General features: G+C 42.8%; 1 protein-coding gene across 1 annotated transcript; it reads right to left on the bottom strand.

The window, feature by feature from the left end:
* Positions 1-11,363: 11,363 nt before the first annotated feature.
* On the bottom strand, positions 11,364-19,878 carry GPX7 (glutathione peroxidase 7). The gene is made up of 3 exons (XM_054572397.1): positions 19,715-19,878; positions 13,243-13,504; positions 11,364-11,960 (listed from the first exon to the last, which is right to left on the bottom strand). Exons 1-3 carry the CDS (start codon positions 19,847-19,849, stop codon positions 11,797-11,799), a joined length of 561 nt encoding a protein of 186 aa, XP_054428372.1. The 5' UTR covers positions 19,850-19,878; the 3' UTR covers positions 11,364-11,796.
* Between the last annotated feature and the right edge of the window lie 455 nt (positions 19,879-20,333).

The following is a 20,333-nucleotide window of genomic DNA, read 5'->3' as shown; positions in this document are numbered from 1 at the left end:
TTCACATTTCTTTTTCAGCCTGAGATCATCCACTTGTGGAATTTATTCCAAGGCCTCTGCACCCTGGAATGAATGCCTGGCCCTGTCCAAGTATCAGCGTCTCCAACCCTAAACCCTTCCTGTCCCTGCTGGAGTGCTACTGAAGTGCAGGGAGCAGAGAATAGAGGGAAAGGCAAGGACATGGATACCAGGTTAGCCTGGATCTTAATCGCTGCTTGGCAACCAGTTTGCTGGGACGCTGTACTTCTCACTTAGCCTCATCTGTAAAATAGAAGTTATAGTACCTACCTCATAGGAATGAGATATAGGTATGTGAGCACTCAGTAAATGTTACTCCTCTTCTTCCTTCCACTTTGCTGAGAGCAAGGATTGTGTCCCATGCTAGGTTTACACACAAGAAAAGTGCAGCCTTTGTCTACAGAAGACTCATTTTCAAAATTGAATTCATTGGGGTGATATTGGTTAGTAAAATTATATAGGTTTCAGGTGTCCAGTTCTATAACACAAAATCTCTATGTTGTGTGTTCACCACCCCAAGCCAAGTCTTCTTCCATCACCATTTATTCCCTCTTTACTCTCTCCTACCTCCCTCCAACCCCCTTCCCCTCTGGTAGCTATCATATTGTTGTCTGCGTCTATGAGGTTTTCTTTTTGCTCAATCCCTTCACTTCTTCATCCAGCTGCCCCCCAACCTCTTCCCTCTTCAGTGTGTTCTCTGTATCTATGAGTTTGTTTCTATTTTGTTTATTTTGTTAATTAGATTCCACACATAGGTGAAATTATAATCATATGGTGTTTGTCTTTCTCTGACTGACTGGTTTATTTCACATAGCCCAATACTCTCCAGGTCCATCCACACTGTCGCAAACAGTTAAGATTTCCTTCTTTTTTATGGCTGTGTAATAATCCATTGTGTAAATAGCTATTTTATCCACCCATCTACTGATGGGCACTTGGGCCACTTCCAAATCTTGGCTATTGTAAATAATGCTATACTGAACATAGGGATTCATATATTCTTTCAAATCAGTGTTTTCGGCTTCTTAGGTATAGTCCCAGAAGTAGAATTGCTCAGTCATAAGGCAGTTCCGTTTTTAATTTTTTGAAGTAGTAACTCAATACTTCTTTCCACAGTGGTTGCACCAATCTGCATTCCCACCAACAGTGCACAAGGGTTCCCTTTTTATCACATCCTTGCCAACACTTGTTGTTGGTTGATTTATTGATGATAGCCTTTCTGACAGCTGTAAAGTGATATCCCATTGTGTTTTTTTTAATCCTTGCCCAAGGATACTTTTATTGATTTTAGAAGCAGGTGGGCACGGGGAGAGAGACATCAATGTGAAAGAGAAACATCTGTTGATTGCCTCCTGTATGTGCCCTGACCAGGGACTAAATCCACAACCCAGGTATGTGTTCTGACCTGGAACTGAACCTACAACTTTCTGGTGCACGGCACAACACTCCAACCAACCAAGCCACACTGGCCAGGGTTCACTGTAATTTTAATTTGCACTTCTCTGATGATTAGTGATGTAAACATCTATTGCCTATCTGTATGTCCTCTTTGGAAACATGTCTATCCAGGTCCTTTGCCCATTTTTAAATTGGATTGTTTGGTGGGGTTTTTTTGGTGTTGAATTTTATGAGTTCTTTATAAATTTTGGATATTAACCCCTTTATGAGATGTATCATTGGTGAATATGTTCTCCCATTCAATGGGTTGTCTTTTCATTTTGTTGATGGTTTCCTTTATTGTGCAAAAGCTTTTTGTTTGATGTAGTCCCATTTGTTTATTTTTTCTTTTGTTTCCTTTGCCCTAGAAGATATATCTGAAAAAATATTGCTCCAAGAAATGTCTGAGATTTTACTGCCTCTGTTTTATGGTTTTGAGTCTGACTTTTAAGTCTTTAATCCATTTTGAGTTTATTCTTATGTATGGTGTGAGAAGGTGATATAGTTTCATTTTTTTGCACATATCTGTCCAATTTGCCCAACATCACTTATTGAGTAGATTATCTTTACCATATTGTACAATATGTTTTTTGCCTCCTTTATCAAATAGTAATTGACCGTAAAGGCATGAGTTTATTTCTGGGCTCTCTATATTCTATTCCATTGATCTATATGTCTGTTTTTATGCAAGTACCATGCTGTTTTGATTACTATAACGTTGTAGTGTAGTTTGATATTAGGTACCATGATTCTGTAACCAAATGCGGGTCTGGCTGCCTGCAGCTGTGAAAGCCAATACTCGAGAGGCAGGTGCTGATTTAAAAGGAAGTGTTTTATTCAGATGCTAGTCATCTGAAAGATGGGGGACTTATGTCTCAAAGCCCATCTCCACATCTCAGTGGAGGCAGAGGTTTTCATAATGAAAGAGAGGGGAGCAGAACAAAGAGATCAAGGGAGGGGATTGCAAAGTTCTCTACATGCAGACTAACACAGTCCATTTTGATGAGGCATGTGATTGATGGTCAGGTATGCATTTTCCTTGTTTAGTCAACCTGGCTTTAAGAAAAAGAAGAAGATCAAAACTCTGAACAATAAAAGGGCAAAAAACACAAACCTATCAACAATTGAATCTAAAAAACAAACTATGCGAACAGGGAGAACAGAGACAGAATCATGGAGACAGAGAGCATTTTGATGGTTGCCAGATGGGAGGGAGCTATAGGGGAATGGGTGAAGAGGTGAGGGGGTTAAGAAGTTCAAATAGGTAGTTACAGAATAGCCATGGCGATGTAAAGTACAATATAGGAAGTGGAGTAGCCAAAGAATTTATAGGTATGATCCATGGACATGAACAATGGTGTGGGGATTACCTGAGGAAGTGGGGGGGGGGCTGGGTAGTAGGGGGCAAAAGGGGAAAATCAAGACAACTGTAATAGCATGATCGATAAAATATAATTAAAATAAGTAAATAAGATTGCTGTGGCTATTTGAGATCTTTTTGGTTCTGTGTAAAATTTTGGAATATTTGTTCTAGTTCTATGAAATATGCCATTGGTATCTTGACAGGAATTGTGTTGAACTTACAGATTGCTTTGGGTAGTATGAACATTTTAATAATGTTGATTCTTCCTATCCATGTTATGGTATATGTTTACACTTATTTGTATCTTCTTCAATTTCTTTGTTCAGTGTCTTAGGATTTTCTGAATATAGGTCTTTTATATCCTTGGTTAAATTTATTCCTAGATTTTATTTTTTATTTTTATTTTTTGATGCAATTATACATGGGATTATTTTCTTACTTCCCCTTTCTGATAGTTCATAATTGGTGTATAAAAATCCAACTGACTTTTGGATATTAATTTTGTATACTGCTACTTTACTGAACTCATTTATTAGTTCTAGTAGATTTTTGGTGGAATCTTTAGGGTTCTCTATATATAGAATCATGTCATCTGCTACAGAAGACACTTAATGAACTTTGTCAACCATGACTAGGACTGCTTTTTCTCATGAGCTTAGGCAAGCCTGTTCCCCTCTGAGACTCAATCTTTTGTGTTTTAAATGGTAACAGTAATACCTAAATAACCATAAGAACTACTATCATTTACTGAATATTTACTGTTATTAGGCACTGCAGTGCTTCACGGGTGTGCTGTCATTTAGTCATCACAGTAGGACTGTGAGGTAATTGCTATTAATATTCTAGATGTCCCAGAGGAAAACGGTGAAGCCCAGAGAGGTAAAGAAAGTACTTTGCCCGTGAGTCACTCAGCTGCTAAGTGGCAGCGCTGCGCTGTGAATCCTGTTTGCAACACTCTACACCAGGATTTCTCAACCTATTGATGTTTTGGGGAAGATAATTTTTTGCTGTAGGGGACAGTCCTGTGCACTGCAGGATGTTTACCGGCCTCCCTGGCCTTGACCCATTCGATGCCATCTCTCACTGTGACAGCCAAAAATGGCTTCAGACATTGCCAAATGTCCCCTCATGAACCAAAATCACCCTTTGTTAAGAACCACTGCTCTACCCTCTAGAGTCCTAGTCAGTGTTTTTCCTCTACAATATGAACAAGCTTAGGGAAGCGTCTTTCCTCTAAGGGTCAGGAAATCAACCGCACACAGGCATTACACTAATGCTAATCTTATTTCATATTTGTTACAGCCCATTTGCACTTACAAAGTGCCTTCTTATACATTAGTTTGTCTGAATGTTCCAGGTGAGAGAGCACATAGACGGAAGTGTCTAGCACAGTCCCCAGCACTTATTAAGTAAAACCTTGGTTTTATTTTATTGGCTAGTTGAATGGGTGAAGGTTCAGGGAGAGTAAGTGACTGTCCCATGGTTACACAGCTAGTAAGGTAGTCTTGTCATTTGTTATGTTGAATAGGCTGTTAACTATTGTCCTCAGCTCTTCTACTTTAATTCCTAGAAAAGTTTCTGCATTCATTGAGAGGAACAAGGCAAATCAGAAGCGTTAAAATCTGTTTCCTAGAGTTGAAAAGATCCTAGAGTCTATCTACTTCAACTCTCTATGACATGGCAGTAGGGTTGACAGATAAAGTACAGGATGGCTAGTTAAATTTGAATTTCAGATAAGCGATGAATAAGTTTTTAATATGTTCCAAAATGTCATAAATACCAGGTACAATTGTGGCCCTGGAATTCCCTCTGGCGAATGATGAATGGGCCCAACTGATCACGTGATCAGAGGGAGCACCCACATTCCAAGGTATTAGAGGAAGGGGCCTTTTGACTGGGTTCTCTGATCTCACTGGGATTGGTCACCCCTTCCTTGGGAGGATTTGAGCATTTCAGAAGGAACCTACCTGATGCAGGGACTCCACAGTCCTGAAACATTCAGAAACAGACATAGGTCAATGCCTTTTGAACACCTATTGAGGGTCAGGCATTTATTATGCTCAAAGAATATAGCAGAGATAAGTTACACAGCAAGGCAATATCATGGAAAGGAAGAGAATTTCTACTGGTGCAACCGAAGGAAAAAGTGAAAGAGAATATGGCAAACCAATGAGGATGAGACACAAGGACTTTGACATTAAAGATCCAAGTCTTTATTCCAAAGACAAGGTTGGGGGGCACACTGGAGCAGAGATAATATGCTCAGATTTGCTGTTTTGTACATCTTTCAACTTGTGATGTGAAGGATGGATTAGAGGAGTGAATTGGGGGCCAAGGAGATGAGCAAGAAGGATGATAAATCCTGAGTTAGAAAAATGGTAGCAGGGAGAGGGGAGAGCTTTGGAAGATGTTAAAATGTGGAGTAGAGACGGCTATTTGTCCCTGCTCCCCCAACATCTGTTCTCCTCTTCTTCTGTGTTAATGGAACCTCCAGTTTTCATCTGGGCTCATGGCCATACAGAACACAAACTTTATTTCTCAGTGATCCTTGTGTCTAGGTATGGATGGCTATGTGACTAAGTCTTCTTATCAGTATAATGTGATATAGTTCCCTTAAAGGAACAGGATGGAGGCAGTCAGCTATCTTGGGTCTTGCAGTTGTTGGCAACATTCTAGGCATGGCAGAGCTATAAGCCTGGGCCCTTGAGTAATTCATGGAGCAGAGAAAAGGTCCAAATTTTACATAGGATATAAAGATTTTTACTTTATTTGAGACTATGTTTACTTTGGGTTCCTGTTGTAGTTGTTGAGTCTCTATCCTGACACAAAGTGGTAAAAGTCAGCTGAGGGCTAAGATGTAGAGGTAAATGGAGATGTAGGGAGGAGAGGAAGCTGCAGAGGTTTTATTATACCCAAGGCAGCATTTCTTTCTTGAAATGTGGCCTTTTGACCAACTTCAATATAGTCATTCTGGGTGGGGCCCAGGAATCTAAGCAAGCAGCTCCCTAGGCAACCCCCTCCAACAGCCCCCAGGCTGACCCTGCTGAAGCTGGGAGATTTTAGCTCTGTCTGCTTTGCACAGGTGTCTCCATGGAGACCAGTTCTCCAGACAGACCCCAGAGCAGCCTACTTCTCTTATCAGTTGTTCAAGGTCTGCTTCTGCCCCAGGGTTTATTTTACCCTTACGATTTGGGTCTGAAAACAAGCTCTGTCATGAGAGGTCAGGTCACTATCTTTTCTTTTTTTAAACATAAATTTTATTAAATTTACTGGTGTGATGTTGGCTAATAAAGTTATATAGGTTTCAAGTGTACAATTTTATAATACATCATCTGTATATTCCATTGTTTGCTCAGCAGCATTTCTTACGTGCATTTCACAAGGTCCTGAATGATCTGGTCCTCGCTTACCTCTCTCCCCAGGCTCCATACAGTTCAGGGTGTTCCTGCCTTAGGGCCTTTGCAAGAGCCACTACCTGTGCTTAGGACCTCCCCACTTCTTTCCCCCAACTGACTCTTGTTAAAATTTCAGCTCTCAGCTTAAATGTCATTCCTCAGGAAGTCTTCTCTGACCTCCAGTATAGGTCCAGTGTCACTTTTATGCATGCCCATGGCTCCTTGTACTTCTTCCTGGTGCTTATCATAAGTGTATATATATAATAACTGGTATAACTATTTGTTAATGTTTGTCCTTCCCACTATTCCCTAAGCACCATGACAGCTGAGAATATGTGTGTTTTGTTCACTGATGTATCCCTAGAACCTAATGCAGAACCTGACACCTTAACAAGAGATACTTGTTAATGAATGAATGCCTCTTCCAACAGTAATTTTCCAGGAAGTCCCCTCATGGTTACACTCTCCTCCCTTCACTATCTGGACCAACTCAGAAAAGTAAGTAAGCAATTAAGATGGGACCTCCCTTTTCTGAGGACCTCGGACCAGTTGATGTTGAAAGAAAATGAATCATGGGGTAGGGGGTGCAGAAGGAGAGCTCAGCAAAGGACGAAGGCCTTTTTCATGTCCGCAGCCAGAATGATCCCATTCCTAAACTCCTAGCTGGTGGTCTCTGACTTGCTATTTTACCACAAACTAATATAACTGAATGCAGGTTAAGCTGCCTGCCTCAACAAAAGCCAAACTTGCAAGACAGGTGCTGATGAAGAGCAAAAAGGTTGATTCAGATGCCAGCAATCTGAGAAGATGGGGACTCTTGTCTCTAAGTTCATCTTAACATGTCAGTGCAGGCAGAGGATTTTATGAGGCGGGAGAAGGAAAGCAAAACAAAGAGATCAACGGGAGGGGATTGAAAGTTCTCTTTGTGCAGACCAGCACAGTCTATTCCCATAAGGACCTCAAAATTGGTCAAGTGACGGTCTGGTGTGCGTCATCCTGATTTTTGTCATTCTGGTTTTAAGTCATCCTGGTTTCACTGTTGAAGGTCAGCAAATCTCCCAGAGCTGGGATGACTGAAGGTCAAGGTCTTTATCTTTTGTAGTTCCTACGTGTTAGGTAGCCAAGATGGCTAAGAAGGTGGGAGCTAAAAAGGTCCAAGTAAGGGCTTTTATTCAAGGTAGGACTCTGCGATCAGGCGGGCTGAGTCAGATCAGACTGAAGCAGCAAGAGGAACGGTGGAAGGGTTTTTAAGTGTGTGTAGCAGACCTCCAGCGAGGATGGGTCACCTTGCTGGTCTGCCCCAGGTGTCCTGGGTATTGATGTTTGCAAGGCAGTGTCCTCTGATCAGGGATGGCTGATTCGGGAGATTTGCGGGCCTTGTTTCTGGGAAAAGCTCGAAGGAGAGGGGAGGGGCAGTGAGGACTCCACTGGTTCCCAGCAGGATGCCAGAGGCTATGCCTCAGTTGCTTCAGACAGTGGGGAATCCCGTGGTCAGGTATTTAGCCGGTGGCACATACCTTCTCTGTTCCAGCATAGGCGGTGGTTTAGGTCCTCCCTGTCCCAGCACATTCTAACGCTAGGATTTTTATACAAACATGCTATATATTAGTCAGAGTCAGCATTTACAGAAATAATGTCAAAAGAATGGTGGGGTGGGTTGTAATTCCACACTGTTAGAGTAACAGCAGATAGTTAAGAAATCAGTAATAAGATTTAAGGAGACAATTAAAATATAGATTAATAATTAAAATGGTTTGGCAAATAGCTAAACTACTGTTGATGTAAGAAAAGTCCAAACCTGTAGAGAATTTTTATGAGTATATTTGAGCCAAACTGACAACATATGTGGGGGAGCAAGGTCTCAGATGCTCTGGAGAGTAACATTTTGTATTTGTTTTTTATTCATTTGGGATTAATGAGGTAATTTAAGGAAGATTACATGAAGGAGGGAGAAAGAAAGGCAGGATTGGATTACAAGATTATGTGCTTTCTTAAGGGTGGTTACACCTTTGATGAGCCTTTCCTCATTTGAAAGGTGTGTTAACCTCCTGCAAGAAACTGTGGACAGGGCAGGCTTAAAAACCTTTCAGTAAAGAATTTCTAGGCCTGGGGCAAGACTACCCAGAAGGATCTGCCCTTTTTCTTCCACATTACTCAGTGCTAATATATAGCCTAATAAATGAAGTATATGGCTTACAAGTAAAGTGTTAGAAGATAACCGAAGTGTTGGTAGAAAATAAAATATTAACTACTCAAGTGCTGTCTGATAGCTAAGGGATTAATTTAAAACTAAGTTGTTACCATTTACTGGTTAACCAATGACTACCATGATAGTTGATAAGGATCTAAAGTGAGATTTTTTTTCCTAGGGGAATCTTGCGCATTAGAGGGGACAGCAGAAAGCTGATAATGCCTAAAGGAATGGAGGTCTAATTGAGACTGTAAAATTCTCAGCTGGACTCTAAACTTCTGGGGGAAGCTGTTTGCTTGTCTTTGGTTTTCAGATAGGATTTAGCCAGGCACAGCATGGAGCTATTGCTCAAAAATGTTTGCCATCTAATTACATTTACTCTGCTAAGGGTCAGGCACTGTGCTGTAGAAAAGAGAGGGTAGTTGCTTAAACAGTGAGAAGAGAGTGTGGCGAGTGCATGGTGTGGGACAGGAAAGGCTTAGGGGGGTTGCAAAGGCTGGGTGGGAGGGAGAGCGGGTGAGTTCTGGTTATTTTGAATTGAGAAGTCCCTAGACATGCCAGGAGGCAGGTTGATAGGAGTCCAAGGCACAGATGGTGGTCAAAATCATGAGAAAAAAATGAGATAGCCACAGAAGAGTGTATGTAGTGACAAGAGGGAACAGCCTAAAACCTCAAGGAAGAGCAATAGGGAAGGGGTGGGCAGAGGAAGAAACATTAACTGACACTGAGAAGGAAAGAGCACTAAGAGAAAGGGAGAAAACCAACAGAAGACAGTGACATGAAAGCTAAGGGAATAGAATGTGTCAGGGAGAAAAGTGTAGTGTCAACATCAGACGTGGCTGAGAGGTCAAGAAGGATAAGGTCAGGTGTGTCCACTGAGAATATGGTTCAGGACGTCCATCACAGAAATGTCTGTGATAGCTGGGTTTCGTGTGTGTGTGTGTGTGTGTGTGTGCACATGAATATATAACCATACTGGAGTGTGGAGCAGGGTGAGTAGGGCAGTTTGGAGGCCCCCTTAGAGGGGCTATGGTCAGCTCAAAGAGAACCTTCATTTACTTTGGGCAGCTTTTGAGGAAGCCCATTAAATAAGGTAACTGTGAGAACTATAAGCACAGTTCAACCCTTTTGTGGTACAGTGGGAAAACTGAGGACAGAAGACAGGAAATACCCATATTTTGCTATTTATAATGTGCATCCTTATTTTTTCCTCAAAAATTTGGGAAAAATGTGCACATTATACATGGGTGTAATGAGTACATACCACGGGCATAATAATCTTGTGTATAATGCACACAAAAACGTGGGTGTGCATTATACACAGCAAAATACGGTAGTTTGCTCAGTCTGTGAGTCTAGGGCACAGCCTCGGCTTGAACCTGAGTCTGCTTCATCTAGAAGAGTGACCTTGGGAGAAATAGACAAGAAATTCTTATTGGCCAATGAATTATCAATCAGTGACTTTGTCCATCACCTCAGTTTTTAGCTGCCTTTTAAAAATATGTATATAAAAGTGAAATATATATTTTACATACAAAATTCAAACATTACAGTAATAATGAAGAAAGTAAATGAATCCTGTGTTCCCACCTCACTCCCACACAGACAACCACCATTAACAGTTTGGTCTATATTCCTTCTCCTTTCTCCCCTTCTTAACATCATGAACTTTTTTTTATCCTCACCCGAGGACATACTTATTGATTTTAGAGATAGAGATAGGGGAAAGAAGGGAGAGAGAGGAGAGAAACATTGATATCAGAGAGAAATATTGATCAACTGCCTTGTATGCACCTCAACTGGGGATTGCACCTGTAACCCAGGCATGTGCCCTGACCAGGATTTGAACCCCACAGACTTTCGGTATATGGGACAATGCTCCAACCACCTTGGCCACAACAACCAGGGCACATTGTAAAATGTTTATAAAAATATTATTCTTTATACTGGATTTTTTGTGTGTGGGTGCATGGGTTCATTCTTTTTTACAGCTTGCCCTTTTTCATTTGGACAATTTTCTCTGATAGCATATAGAAATCTAATTCATTAGTTTTAATAACTATATTAGTGTATCATTTGGATTTGTATCATAATTTATTACCAGACCATAGGTTGGTAATAAATTATGGTGATGGGCACCAGGATTACATCCAATTATCACTATTATGAAAAATGTATATACATATTGTACATACATATTTGTACAATTTGGGAATCTTCTAATAGAAATAATGGATCAAAGGGTATGAATACTTGGTTTTAAAAGATATTGCCAAATCCCCCTCCAAAAACTTGTGCCTGTTTATTGTCCCAACAATAGTTTATGCAAATGCCTATTTGCTCACATCCTTACCAGCAATGGGTATTATCACTTAAAAAACCTCTCCAACTCGATGCCCTGCCCAGTGTGGCTCACTTGGTTGCAGCGCTGTCCCATAATTGAAGGGCTGAGGGTTTGATTCGTGGTCAAGGCATGTACCTAGGTTGCGGGCTTGGTCCCCAGTCCTGGCGTGTCAGATCCCTAGTCCAGTGCATTCTGAAGGCAACCGATCAATGTTTCTCTCTAGCATCGATGTTTCTCTCTCTTAAAGTGATAAAAAAATGTCCTCAGGTGAGGATAAAAAAATTAAAAACCTTTCCAAGTTGAATGAAGCTATCTTTTCATATCCTTATTATGCATCTATATTCTGTGAATTATCTATTCATAGCCTTTGCCCATTTGTTACTGCAGTGTACTTTTGGTCAGTGAATTTTCATTGAGTCATAATGATTGGCTTGATACAAAAAGGCTTGAGAGGTACCTTTAGATTTATCATGTCATTCTGCATTATCTTACAATGAATTTACATTCCTTCTATAATTAAAAAAATAATACAGAGGAAAACCACAACAAATAAATGTTTGACCTGGATTCTCATTGGCTTGAAATTTGTGTTGGATGCAAGTCACACTATTTTTTGGTTTGTATGCAGAAACATTTATTGAATGCCTCCTATTGAGCTGGCACTGTCCTAGGCACATTCATAGGTCTTTCATTAATCCTCACAACAGCCCTGTGAGGTAGGAATCGGCCCTGTTTCATAGAGTTCTTAATAGGGTGGAGAGTGTTGCTTGATATACTTCTCTTTGCCACATGTTTTCATGGGCTAGAAGTTCTTATTGGCTGATGATTCATTGGTCAGAGCTCTCATTGGTCAGGAATTCCTATAGGTTGCTCTCAGATTCAAATCATCAAAATACTAGAATTTCCCCCTCATAGGAGTGATGGCATAGGTGGGATAAGTGTGGATAAAGGAGAGCCATCATCTCTCCCTTTGAAGCACCATTTAAGTTTGCTTTGGTTATCCATGGAATGTAGGGGGAAGGGGACAGTGGGAAAGGAGGGAAAGTGGTTATAAGTCTTCTCGCTTCTTCAGGATGAGCTTTCTCACAAGTGCTGTGATCTGGGGTCTGATCTCTTCCACTGACACTGTTGGGTCCCAAGCCCCTACCACCTTTCCATCTGGGGCCACTAGGTACTTCCAGAAGTTCCAAGTGGGCTCCTTTCCAGAAGTTTCTAGAGAAAAAGGAAGATGGAGAGCAAAGTGTGCTTCCCTGTGTACCCTCTCCTGGAATTCCACTGTTAGTGTCCATTCTTCCCTTGAAGCAAACCATTTAAATCAGACTCTCTGGGGGTAGGAATCAGGCATCAGTATTTTTCAAAAGCTCTCAGGGGGATTCTACTGTGGTGCCAAGGTTGAGAACTACTGCTCTAGGATTCTATGAAGTGCTTCATAAAGCAGTATCATATCATCCTTTATTGATGACCTCAAACTACTGAACCGTCCACACTCTATTCTCTAATGCAATCTAAATGGTTTTCAAATGTTAGTTTATGGGCTGGTTGCACCTTAATCATGGTGGTGGTGGTCAGGGGTGCTTCAACAGATTCTTGGGCCCTGCTTCGGTAGGTTTCAGGCTAATGCACTTTAAGCGCTCCCCAGGTACTTCTAAAGCAGGGCCAGGTTTGATCTATAACTATGGTAACTAGGAAGGAACTAATAGAAAAACACGGCGGGGGGGGGGTGGGGTGGGGGGTGGAAAGCAAATATTAGGATTGGCCCACAGAGCAAAATTCCAATCTGCCTTTGTGAGGGACCTTTTGTTTGCCACACTGTTGTTTCTCATTTACTTCTCCAGGTGAATGGGTTGGTGCGGGTGGTGAGGGATAGGAAGGCAACCAGAAGCAGGGAGTGGGAGAAGGCAAAACTGGAGCCCCCAAAGGAAGAGAGAGGTCCCAGGGAGGAGAAAGGGCCATAATGACAAGTGTGGCCCATGACCCCATTTTGTGGCTGAGGCTTCTGGGGCTGGAGAAGGGCTCTATTTCTACATACTGAGATTATTGAGATATGCTTTTTTAGCTCATATTTCACTCCTGTGGCCTCTATTTTAGACTTTGACTCTGACTCAGAACAGATGCCAATCAGCCTTCTCTCGGTATGTGGCAACCCCTCTCTGTCTGCACCTTAGTTTCTCCATCCTAGGTCCAACTAATTCACAGTTGACTAAAATCTGAGGGTCCTGTCTCCTTCCAGGAGTCCCTGCCTATGAAAACAGGATCTTAGGGATGTCTGCAAGAGTGGCTCCGGGGAGGAACTTAAAGGCAGCAGGGTGAAGATATTCTTAGGCAGGAATACCCCTCAGCTCATCCTCAAAGATTAGTACTGGAACAGACCATCAACCCATCTTGGGGGGTGGTGTCAGGAAAGGGCCCCAGGTTACCCAGCCAACCAGTGGCTTCTGCTGTCCAGGGAGCCATGGCCTCAGCCAGCTGAGGGAGGGGAAGGATCAGGACTCACCGGTCAGGTACTTGAAGGCAGGGTGGGCACCAGTGCCAGTCACGGCGACCTTACTAAACATGGGGAAAGAGACACTGTAGGTGCGGCGGGCAAAACTCTCGATCTCCTTGTTGCTGTCAGGCTCCTGTTGGCCAAACTGGTTGCAGGGGAAGGCAAGCACATTGAAGTGGTGGGGCCCCAGGTCCCGCTGCAGCTGCTGCAGGGCCCTGTAGTGCTGGTCTGTGAAGCCACACTCGCTGGCCACGTTCACCACCAGGGATACCTGTGTGACAAAAACAAATCCAGACATGTACAACCCAATGAATATGCAGGTACTTGTACATGCCTTGACATGCCCACATGTGTGACTGTCCCAGTAATTAATATTCTCTCTCCTACATACAAGAATACAATGTACACATGTAAATGTGAGTGCATTGTTCTCACATATACACAAACACATGTGTACAGGCACAAATGAAATCGAACATGCAGGGCTTACAGATATGTATGCATACACATATATGAACATTCAGGAAAATAAGCAGGCAATATTTACAAACAGACATGCATATGCCCCATCATACAAAGATATAGTAGCACACATCACACATACCCAAAAACACACAGCACAGTCACTGAGAAGCATACACATGGTGGAGTCACATCAAGAGGTGATGTGGGGGAGTTGAAAGGTGGACCTGGTTCAATTTCTGGCTCAGTCAGCTAGCATTCATCACTGTAGCTCTACATGTGTCAGTCTTCCTACTAGCATGTGAACCCACTGAGGACAGGAGCTATTCTACTTCACTCCAGGGCCTGACCTATGGAAAAGTCTCAGAAAGTGCCTGCTGAATGAGTAAATGTGCACACATACATAATCACCTGCGTGGGTACAAGATAGGCATGGTTTTCTTGATAAAAGGATCCTAAGGTTCCCAGAGCGATCCCGTTTTGCCCTGCTCCCTCCTGCAAACAATGCCACTTTCTTCTATAACTAGACTTACCCTTAAATTTATTATTGCCTTATAACAAATGTATTTATTTATACAAATTTACTTACAAATTTATTTAGCACCTTTAGGTGATAAATATAAAGCTGGGTGACGGAACTTTGATTATAATACTGCAATTAGAATTCTGGCACCAATGCTATGTTTTTAGCTTCTAGTTATAGATTATTAAAGGATTTTAAATCTTACCTTGTATCTGGGCTGCCTAGCCCTATCTCTCTGGCCACCTTTTTAGAAGAGCCAGGATTATACCAGCTGGTTCCATAGAGAGGGCCATCTCCCTGGGGTAGCCTGGGACACAGAGGCACAAACTGCTCAGGTTAGACATTTTTGGCTGGATATTCTTTGTTGTGAGAGGGCTATTCTGTTCATTGTAGGATGTTTAGCAGCATCCCTGGCCTTTACCCACTAGATGGGTAAACAGTAAAAAATGTCTCCACACATTGCTAAATGTCCCCTGGGGAGCAAACTTACCCACAGTTGAGAACCATTGGGCTACATAATGAGAACCACTGAGCTGTAACTCCCTCAACCTGCCACCATCAGATGAGAAAGGACCTATCCCTGGGGCCACAGGTTGTTAGAAAAACCTCCCCCATTTGCATCAGCATATCATATGCTATATTCTGCCTGTGGTAGTAAGAAATTGGGATCCTTTTTTTAAAAAGTATATATATTTCATTGATTATGCTATTACATTTGTCTTAATTTTTCCTCCTTTACCGCCCTCAGCCCAGCACTGTGATTTCCTCCAGCAATCCTCCCGCTTAGTTTATGTCCCTGGGTCATGCATTTAAGTTCTTTGGCTACTTCATTTCCTATACTGTTCTTAATGGCTCCCTGTCTATTTTGTACCTACCAATTTGTACTTCTTAATCTCTGCACCTCTTCCCCCATTCTCTTCCTTCCCCATCCCAGCTGATAACCCTCCAAATGATCTCCATATCTGTGATTCTGTTCCTGTACTGCTGTTTGCTTAGTTTTTGAGACTCAGTTGTGATAATTGTGAATTTGTTGCCATTTTAATGTTCATAGATTGATCTTCTTTTTCTTTTTTTTTTTAAGATTTTATTTATTTACTTTTAGAGAGAGAGGAAGGGAGGGAGAGAGAGAGGGAGAGAAACATCGATGTGTGGTTGCTTCTTGTGCACCCCCGTACTGGGGACCTGGCCTGCAACCCAGGCACGTACCCTAACCAGGGAATCGAACCAGCAACCCTTTGGTTCCCAGGTCAACACTGAACCCACTGAGCCACACCAGCTGGGGTTGATCTTTTTCTTATACAGTTCCCTTTAACATTTCATATAATAATGGCTTGGTGATAAGGACCTCCTTTGGTTTTACCTTGTCTGGGAAGCATTTATCTGCCCTTCAATTTGAATACTTCTTGCCAGTCCCTTCTAGCCTGCAAAGTTTCTTGTGAGAAATCATCTGACAGTCTTATGAGAACTCTTTTGTAGGTCCTTTTTTCTTGTGCTTTGAAGATTGGGTGTGGCTTAGTGGATTGAGTGCCAGCCTGCAAACCAAAAGGTCACTGGTTCGATTCCTGGTTGGGGCACCATGCCTGGGTTGAGGGCTGCATGCGAGAAGCAACTGGTCTATGTATCCTACACATTGATGTCTCTTTCCCTCTCTCTCCCTTCCCCTCTAAAAATAAAAAATAAAAAAGAGTCTCTCTTTATCTTTACCCTTTGTCATTTTAATTATGATATGTCTTGGTGTGGTCCTCTTTGGGTCCAACTTGTTTGAAACTTGACTCTCTGTGCTTCCTGGACTTCTATGTCTATTTCCTTCACCAAGTTAGGGAAGTTTTCTTTCATTATTTTTTTCAAATAAGTTTTCAGTTTCTTGCTCTTCCTCTTCTCCTTCTGGCACCCCTATGATTTGGATGTTGGTACATTTGAAGATGTCCCAGAGGCTCCTTAGCCTATCCTCATTTCATTAAATTATTTTTTCTTGCTGTTCTTATTGAATGCTTTTATCTTATGTTCTACATTGTTGATTTGATTCTTGGCATCATCCCTTCTGCCATTGGTTCCCTGTAGATTTTTTTTAAATTTCCCTTAATGTAACTTTCATTTCTGTCTGGGTGTTTTTTATGCTGTTGAAGTACTCTATGAGTTCCTGGAGTATGCTTATAACCAGTATTTTGAACTGTGCATCTGATAGGTTGCTTATCTCCATTTCATTTAGTTCTTTTTCTGGACTTTTTTCCTGTTCTTTCATTTGGGCCTTATTTCTTTGTCTCTTCAATTTGGCAGCCTCTCTGTGTTTATTTCTGTGTATTAATTAGGTAGACCTGCTTTGACTCCCTGTCTTAGTAGCATGGCCTGTCTGGATGAATGTGGCTTCTCTAAATCCTTGGTTGTTGGACTTCCATAAAGCTTGATTTTCTGATGAATCTTGGTGATATTTGTTTGTAGTCTAGTTGTAATTTTTGCTGTAGTTGTGCGAAGAGGTGAAGTGTATTTACCTATGCCTCCATCTTGACTGTAAGTCCCCAAAACTGGAATCCTTAACTTTCTTCCCTAGTCAGGGGTCTTCCTCTTTCTTCTCTGCTGGATCCCTGGGCATTGACAGCATTGACAATTGTTTATTTTTATCCTGTATCTTGTGTGTCTGCTCACTTTTTGAAAGGAAGGAAATCCTGCTTCTAGTTACATGCCTGAAACCAAAAGCTTATCCTTAAAGTGACCCAAATAGACAGACACATCCAAATACATTAGTTAACTTGTGTAGAAAGCAAATAAACAAACCATTCATACACACACACACACACACACACACACACACACACACTCTCTCTCTCTCTCTCTCTCTCACACGCACTACACTGAGGCCTACATGTACATAATCTCACACTGCAGGCAAGTACTTTCCCAAATGGTCACGTATTCATTCATACTCGTAGTCTAAATGACTGTTTTCCCAGTTAGCCTGAGGGCATAAATCATAGTCTTTTTCCTGACTGTATCGCCAGGACTCGACCTAGTGCCAAGTATGTAGTGGGAACCAGAACCAGTAAATTTCTTTTCAATTAAAAAAAAATGCCATGAAATATACATAATGAGCCAGTAACTATTTGCAGGTGAATAAATGATCATATTGCCCAAGGGGCAGACGTAGATGGGAGTTAACTCAGTATCATTTACATGCAGGGGTTATCCAACCTTTTAGCGTCTCTGGGCCACTGGAAAAAGAGTTGTCTTAGGCCACACATTAAATACACTGTGACACATAATACAAAAATATCTCGATGTTTTAAGTAAATTTATGACTTTGTGTTGAGCTGCATTCATAGCCATCCTAGGATGCAGGATGGACACCCCAGTTTTCCAGTTTTCCAGTACTGACTATTGCTGGTTTCCCTCTAAATGTGGTGTTTAAGGGCCTGGGCTCTGGACCTGGACTTGAACTGCCTGGATTCAAATTCTAACTCTAACGCTTAGTAGCTATGGGACTTTTTTTTCCCAATTTCTTTCTGATTGATTTCTTTGCCTCTTGCTCCCATGTATTTACCAATAATCTAGAGCATTAAAGCACTCAGAATTCTGGAATTACTTCTCTGAGTCGTTTTTCTCCAGGATTTCTGTTCCTCACATCTTAAATGCCTTATTATTTCTGAAAACAAAAACAAATAGACTTTTTACTATTCTTGTCATAGCACTTATTACTACTAGGAAATACCTTACTTATTTTTCTGTTCCTTTTTAATGGTCTCCTCTTCACTTCATATAAGCTCTATTAATGTGGAAACTTGTCTACAGTCATACCTAGGTACTCATCAACTTCTGAACTTGTCAAACCTTGTACTCAATTGCATTTTGATGAGAAAAAAAAGTTTCAGCACTCAGTGCTTGCTCGGGACTCGTCACACTTGCTAGAACTTGTATGAGTCACGATGCCACCCAGCAGGAGAAAATGCTTCATTATTCCTTGCTTGTTCAGTACTCTTCGATTTCGGCACTTGTCGACACACCTCAGAGTGAGCACCGAGGTGTCACTGTATTTTGTTCACCACCGAATCCCCAGGATTGGCCTACTACTTAGTATACACACGGTGCTCAATATGAAATAATGAATTAATAAGCAGCAGAGCTGGTCAAGTGGGAAACCTGGGGCTTTGTGGCCAACTGCACTACAAGAAAGGAGAGGCCTGATAGGAACGGGCTCTGCTCTTATCGGCTCTTTGCTCTGAGTTCTGGATGCAGCTCCTACTGGGGCCCACCAAACACAGGTACAGAGCACTCTATCAAGGGCATCCACACTGTCGTTTCATTTGAAACTCACAATTCCTTGGGGGACAATGAGGACAAGGATAACTGCCCTGAGAATGTAAAGGTTTAGGAAGTACTTTCTTCACTAAAGATGGCCTTGCTCCCTGGAGAAGAATGCTGACATCCGTTTTTATGTGGTCCATCCAAATCTGGGCAATAGGCCCACCTGTCTACTAGAGACCAAGTCCCCGTCCTTCCCGTAACACAGCCTCACTTGAGAAGAGGACTTGGAGGGCTCTTCATTCCACACAGTGCAACATCTACGTGCCTCTGAACGTAGTGTTCAAGGCCCCTTTTAGTGCCTCCCTGCCCTCTTCAGCCTCAACTTCCACCACCCTCAGACTCATGCTTTATACTCTCCTTCAAGCACAACTGCTTGAAGTCATGGCCTCCACCACCACCAGCACTTCTCCCTCACGTTTCTTGCTGTTTGCTATGGAACCTTGATGAGACGGTCCCCTGCCCTAAATCCCCTTCTTGGTCTTCCTAAAACTAAATCTTGTTTCAAAGATTCACCACACACTTCCCCTCTGAACACCTCTCTGAACTGAGATGCCTTCTTGGTAAGGAGGCAGCAGTTAGCCTGGATGGCTCATATTTCACTCTGAGCTGTCATCTTAGGAGTTTGCCTAAAGCAGATCAGCGGTGGATGCATGGTTTTCCTCCAGGCTCTCTGTTTTCTAGCGTTGTGTGACCCTGTACAAATATTTTCCCTCTCTGAATCTTAGTGTCCTCCCTGGAGGATGCTCTGTGTAAGGAAATGCATTGCACGTTCATTTCCACATGTTCTCACTGAACTCAATATCATCAACTTCCCGAGCTGCAGACAAGAAAAGCGGGGATGGGAGAGACAAAGGCCGTAGGATGCTAGGATTACTCTTTTCTACCTTTGTGAGACAAAGGCCGAGCCAGGGCATCCAGCCTCGTAGAGAGGCCCGGACCCATTGCCCAAAGTCGCTGCAGGGCAATCAGAGCTGGCTGTGCGAGTTTCAGGTTTCACTGTGCGCCAGGGCCGCGCCACGTAGTCGCAGGACCGACCGGAGCAGGATTAGGGAAGTTGCGCCCTCGAGGGAATGCCCGCATGGTGGTGGGGAGCCTGGGCTGTGTAGTTGCGCGGCTGGAGCCCCGAGCCCAGTCAGAGCTCCGGGCGCCCGCATCAAGCCCCGCCCTGGGCGGCGCCGAGGCCTTGCGGGCTACACTCACCGAACCACGGTACTTCTCCAGCGACACCAACTTGCCCCGGATGTTAACAGCCTTGAAGTCGTAGAAGTCCTGTTCTCGCTGTGCACAGGCCAAGGCTGCCAGGAGCAGCCACGCCACCACCAGTGCGGCCACCATGACTCGCTCCCGAGGTGGCCGCGTCCCGAGGCAAAGACAAGGCGGGGGACCGGAGTTGGGGGCGGGAGGGGGCGGTTCTGGCGCCACCCGGCCAGCTAGGCAGGACGCGCCCTCTTCTTGTTCTCCTCCGTGAGCGGTGGAGAGTCAGGCTCTGGAACTCAGTTCCCTCATCATTACTACAGGAACGTTGGACTCTATGCGCCTTTCTGGACCACAAAGCTGTGATTTCAGGATTCTGATTATCGAGATCAGAATTCAACAGTGAGGCGCTCTCACTCTCTTGTTCTAGGATGTAGCGACTTGGTAAGGAAAGGATGGGAAAACCTGAGAGCTAGCTGGCAAATTAATGCATTGGCCATAGGCTTGTCCCGCCACCTTTCTGGGCCTCAGTCTTTCTATCTGTTCAGTGGGCCTAACCTTCCTTCCTGCCCCAGGTAGGCAGTATAGGATGGGAGTAATAGGAAAATGGATGTGAAACACTTTG

The sequence above is a fragment of the Pteronotus mesoamericanus genome, unplaced genomic scaffold (genome assembly GCF_021234165.1).
Source record: "Pteronotus mesoamericanus isolate MK-2021 breed Mesoamerican mustached bat unplaced genomic scaffold, CSHL_Meso_final contig_105, whole genome shotgun sequence".
Taxonomy (NCBI): Eukaryota; Metazoa; Chordata; class Mammalia; order Chiroptera; family Mormoopidae; genus Pteronotus; species Pteronotus mesoamericanus.
The sequence above is the reverse complement of the archived record's forward strand: the minus strand, read 5'-3'. Positions and strand labels throughout refer to the sequence as shown.

What these genes read in the sequence shown, in the direction of transcription:
- GPX7 (XM_054572397.1), bottom strand. Translation starts at nt 19,849, where the DNA reads ATGGTGGCCGCACTGGTGGTGGCGTGGCTGCTCCTGGCAGCCTTGGCC. An exon ending in TGGAGAAGTACCGTGGTTCG is followed by an intron (nt 13,505 to 19,714) that starts GTGAGTGTAGCC and finishes TTTGTCACACAG; the next exon opens with GTATCCCTGGTGGTGAACGT. An exon ending in TGCCTTCAAGTACCTGACCG is followed by an intron (nt 11,961 to 13,242) that starts GTGAGTCCTGAT and finishes CTTTTTCTCTAG; the next exon opens with AAACTTCTGGAAAGGAGCCC.